Source organism: Castanea sativa, chromosome 9 (assembly GCF_040712315.1).
Source record: "Castanea sativa cultivar Marrone di Chiusa Pesio chromosome 9, ASM4071231v1".
Lineage (NCBI taxonomy): Eukaryota > Viridiplantae > Streptophyta > Magnoliopsida > Fagales > Fagaceae > Castanea > Castanea sativa.
Genome location: NC_134021.1, coordinates 35,787,689 through 35,791,347, shown reverse-complemented (window position 1 = coordinate 35,791,347; position 3,659 = coordinate 35,787,689). Strand labels below are relative to the sequence as shown.

The 3,659-nt window shown below is 34.9% G+C and overlaps 1 protein-coding gene across 1 annotated transcript; it reads left to right on the top strand.

The window, feature by feature from the left end:
- Positions 1-478: 478 nt before the first annotated feature.
- Positions 479-3,079, top strand: LOC142611328 (WAT1-related protein At5g07050). The gene is made up of 7 exons (XM_075783441.1): positions 479-812; positions 907-969; positions 1,078-1,194; positions 1,286-1,538; positions 1,885-2,043; positions 2,129-2,280; positions 2,576-3,079. Exons 1-7 carry the CDS (start codon positions 610-612, stop codon positions 2,844-2,846), a joined length of 1,218 nt encoding a protein of 405 aa, XP_075639556.1. The 5' UTR covers positions 479-609; the 3' UTR covers positions 2,847-3,079.
- Positions 3,080-3,659: the final 580 nt, after the last annotated feature.

Below are 3,659 nucleotides of genomic sequence, written 5' to 3'. Positions count from 1 at the left end.
AATAAGTTTAAAGACTATTTTTTGATATGTGATGAGACGGTAATTTGTAATTAATGTACAATAAAAGTGAATTAAGTTCTAATCCTGAAAATAATGTAATATTAATCGCAATTTGCTATCTTAAAAAGTTATGAAAATCGAAGATAATATTTCGCAATCATTTTTGTATATTTCGTACAAATAATGTCCGTAATTCACATGTAATATATGCATTTTTTTATAATATATAATTTATTGATGTTTACATTCAAAAGGTGAAATGAGTAATATGTATGGAGAATTTGTACTAACTAGTATGAGAAATTTATGCTTAAAGTGAAAATGTTATCAAATTTATTGTATGCGTCAGTGTTTGGGGCTTCAAACCCTCTAAAGACTAAAACAATGTTTTGGATGGAGGCGGGGGCCCGCACCTCTTGTCTCTCTTTCTCTCTCATGCATGCTGGGCTATAAAATAGTGGGCATGTCACTCATTGTTACTTAGGAGACACAAATTGAAGTGTTTTTCCTCTATTTTCCTCTATCACTCCCTACTCTTCCGAGTTTCTTCCTTTACTTATCATTTAGAATCCCTAAGGTCTCTTCCTCTGAAAAAAAATTAGAAAAGAAATGGAGGGACAAGGATGCTTTGGAAGTTTCTTTCAGAGGTGTAAGCCTTACATAGCCATGATTTCTCTGCAATTTGGCTATGCTGGCATGAACATCATCACTAAGGTTTCACTCAACCGAGGAATGAGCCATTACGTGCTTGTTGTCTACAGGCACGCCTTTGCCACTGCTGCCATCGCTCCCTTTGCTCTTATTCTCGAAAGGTAAATATATAATTCACTTCTGAGAGAAAAGATTGTCATTCATAGTTTATCATAGTGGCATGGTATTAATACATGTTTGTTTGCTTGATTACAGGAAAGTGAGGCCAAAGATTACATTTCCTATTTTCATGCAAATTTTTGTGCTCGGGCTTCTTGGGTTAGTTTTTGCTCAACAATATATCATACACGTTTTAAACACAAAAGTCTTAAAGAAAGTTATTCTAACATAGTTTCTTCCTCTGTTTTATCTACTCTGCTTTCACAGGCCAGTGATTGATCAGAACTTCTACTACGCCGGGCTGAAATTCACGTCACCTACCTTCTCTTGTGCTATGAGCAATATGCTCCCAGCAATGACATTCGTCATGGCAGTCCTTTGCAGGTATATACTACTATCATCATCTCTCTCTTTTTATCTCCCTTTGCTATATTGACTTGGATTAACATGAACTTGTGCTTATTGGGATGAATAGGATGGAGAAGTTGGACATGAAGAAAATAAGATGCCAAGCAAAGGTGGTGGGAACAGTAGTGACCGTAGCTGGAGCCATGTTGATGACACTTTACAAAGGAAATGTCATTAATCTTGTGTGGTCTGAGCATATGCATCACTCTCAATCCAATGCCCATGCACAGGCCGCTGTAGTCAGTGACAAGGATTGGCTTAAGGGTTCCATTCTTCTCATCATTGCTACCCTTGCCTGGGCTTCTTTCTTCATCCTTCAGGTAAAGAAATGATGTTTGTCATTCAAGAAGGGTTGATTCTCATAAATAAAATAAAATAAAAAGGGTTTCAAGAGGGTTGATTTTGTAGCCGTTTTAAAACAAAAGTCAAAGAATCTTATCATAGAAATTTTGTGAATTTTGAATACAATTTTTAGACAAATACGCAATTTGCCACAACTTGTTGAAATCGTTAATCATTTTTAAATACACTTACAATTTTTTATCCACTAATCATAATCGACCATATTATATAGAGTTGTGGTAAAAAACGTAACAAAAAAGTTACATAGCTAAATTTGTGGCTTGTATGATAAATAAATTGAAATTTCTTTGATTTGCTTTACAGAATGTGACAATGAGGAAATACGCTGCTCCTCTCTCACTCACAACACTAGTGTGCTTCATAGGCACACTACAGTCTATAGCTGTCACTTTTGTTATGGAGCACAGGCCCTCAGTTTGGACCATTGGCTGGGACATGAATCTTCTAGCTGCTGCCTACGCTGTAAGTCTCTCTCTCTAGCTCTCTCACTTTATCTCTACCCTATTTGGCTTTAGTGATTAATTAAATATGTAATTTTCATGAACAGGGTATAGTGTCATCAAGCATTGCATACTATGTCCAAGGATTGGTCATGCAGAAAAGAGGACCTGTCTTTGTTACTGCCTTTAGCCCTCTGATGATGATCATTGTTGCTATCATGGGCTCTTTTATCCTTGCTGAAAAGATTTATGTCGGAGGGTAAGTTTTCTTTACTGATATTTATCTCAATAAAACTATATATTTATGTACAATTCCCCACAATTAATTGAAATAACATTTCAAAAATCTATTCGTTTTTGTCCAAGAAACAAAATTCCACTTTCATTTTGTTTTAATGGATATATCAGTCACCACACACAAAGACAAACTTAGTAGAGAGAATAATTGCAGTGAACTATTCCACCCCCCCCCCCCCCCAACCAAAACAAAAAATGTTTATTTTAGTTTTACCACTAAGGCACAAACTGATAAATATATCTACATGTGATTTCAGTGTTCTTGGCGCTGTATTGATTGTAATGGGACTTTACTCGGTTCTGTGGGGCAAGTACAAGGAGTACAAAGAGATGGAAGAAATTCCTGAAGCAATAAAGGAAGGTGGAGATCATAATAATGGTAGGATGGCAACAGTGATGGAAGACATTGAAGCAAATGAAGTTGAAATGCCAAAGAATGAAACTAACAGAGAATTTGTGCCCGTGTTAGCCATTAGTGCTCCCATTCCACAAACTCCCATGATTGCTGTGGAAAAGCCAAAAGCTTAAAATGAGAAATACAGAAATAATATCTTTGCATTGTTGCATGGTGGACGTGGACTAATGGAACTGAGGGAAAGAGGGGCTTTTTTGTACTTTTGATCTCGATATTTTTAGTTTCTTCTGACTTCTTTTGTTTTACTTCAATGTGAGTTACAAAAACTATATATTATGCTATCTTTCATGTAAGCTTATATTTGGCCAAGCTTTAATGAAAAGTAAATGAGAATCGCTTTTTAAAATTGTTGTTGATGTGGTACATATTTGTCCCCACGAATAATTCAATTAGTCTCTCTCTTTTCTTTTCTTTTTTTAACGTAGAAGAAATGTTGACACATGATGCAGATCCCACTAAATTGGTGGTGCTTGACTTTTGATTTCCGTAGTTATCATTTATAAATGTTCAATTTTTTGAGGGGCTAGTTGAGTTTCAATGAGTGAGGGTGTAGGCGTCGAATCTCAACTGATCTAAGTATTGTTTTTGGTTCTAACCTTTTATCAAAAAAGAGTATTCTTTGTGGACAATTGGGTGCCCCTTTCTTTATTAGAAATCGAATTCTGCATTAAATTCTACTAATACGAAAAAGAAACAATTTATTGGATTCATTATTTTCATAGTAAAGTGCAATTTTGCTTTATTTGAAATCAAACTTAATATCAATTTTGTTCTAGTGTCTACACAAAAAGGAAATGCATTAGTGCATGTTTTAGTCATATAATAAGGGTATTTTATACTAGAAGCTAGAACCTGCTTCATTGTGATATATATTTATCTTATATACACTGAAGAAATGAATTTTTCCAAAACGAACTTAGAACTTT

Bases quoted from the DNA above. Each gene is read 5' to 3' on its own strand.
- LOC142611328 (XM_075783441.1), top strand. From the start codon at position 610: ATGGAGGGACAAGGATGCTTTGGAAGTTTCTTTCAGAGGTGTAAGCCT. The intron at 970-1,077 runs GTTAGTTTTTGC...CTGCTTTCACAG, and splicing joins TTTGTGCTCGGGCTTCTTGG to GCCAGTGATTGATCAGAACT. The intron at 2,044-2,128 runs GTAAGTCTCTCT...TTTCATGAACAG, and splicing joins TTCTAGCTGCTGCCTACGCT to GGTATAGTGTCATCAAGCAT.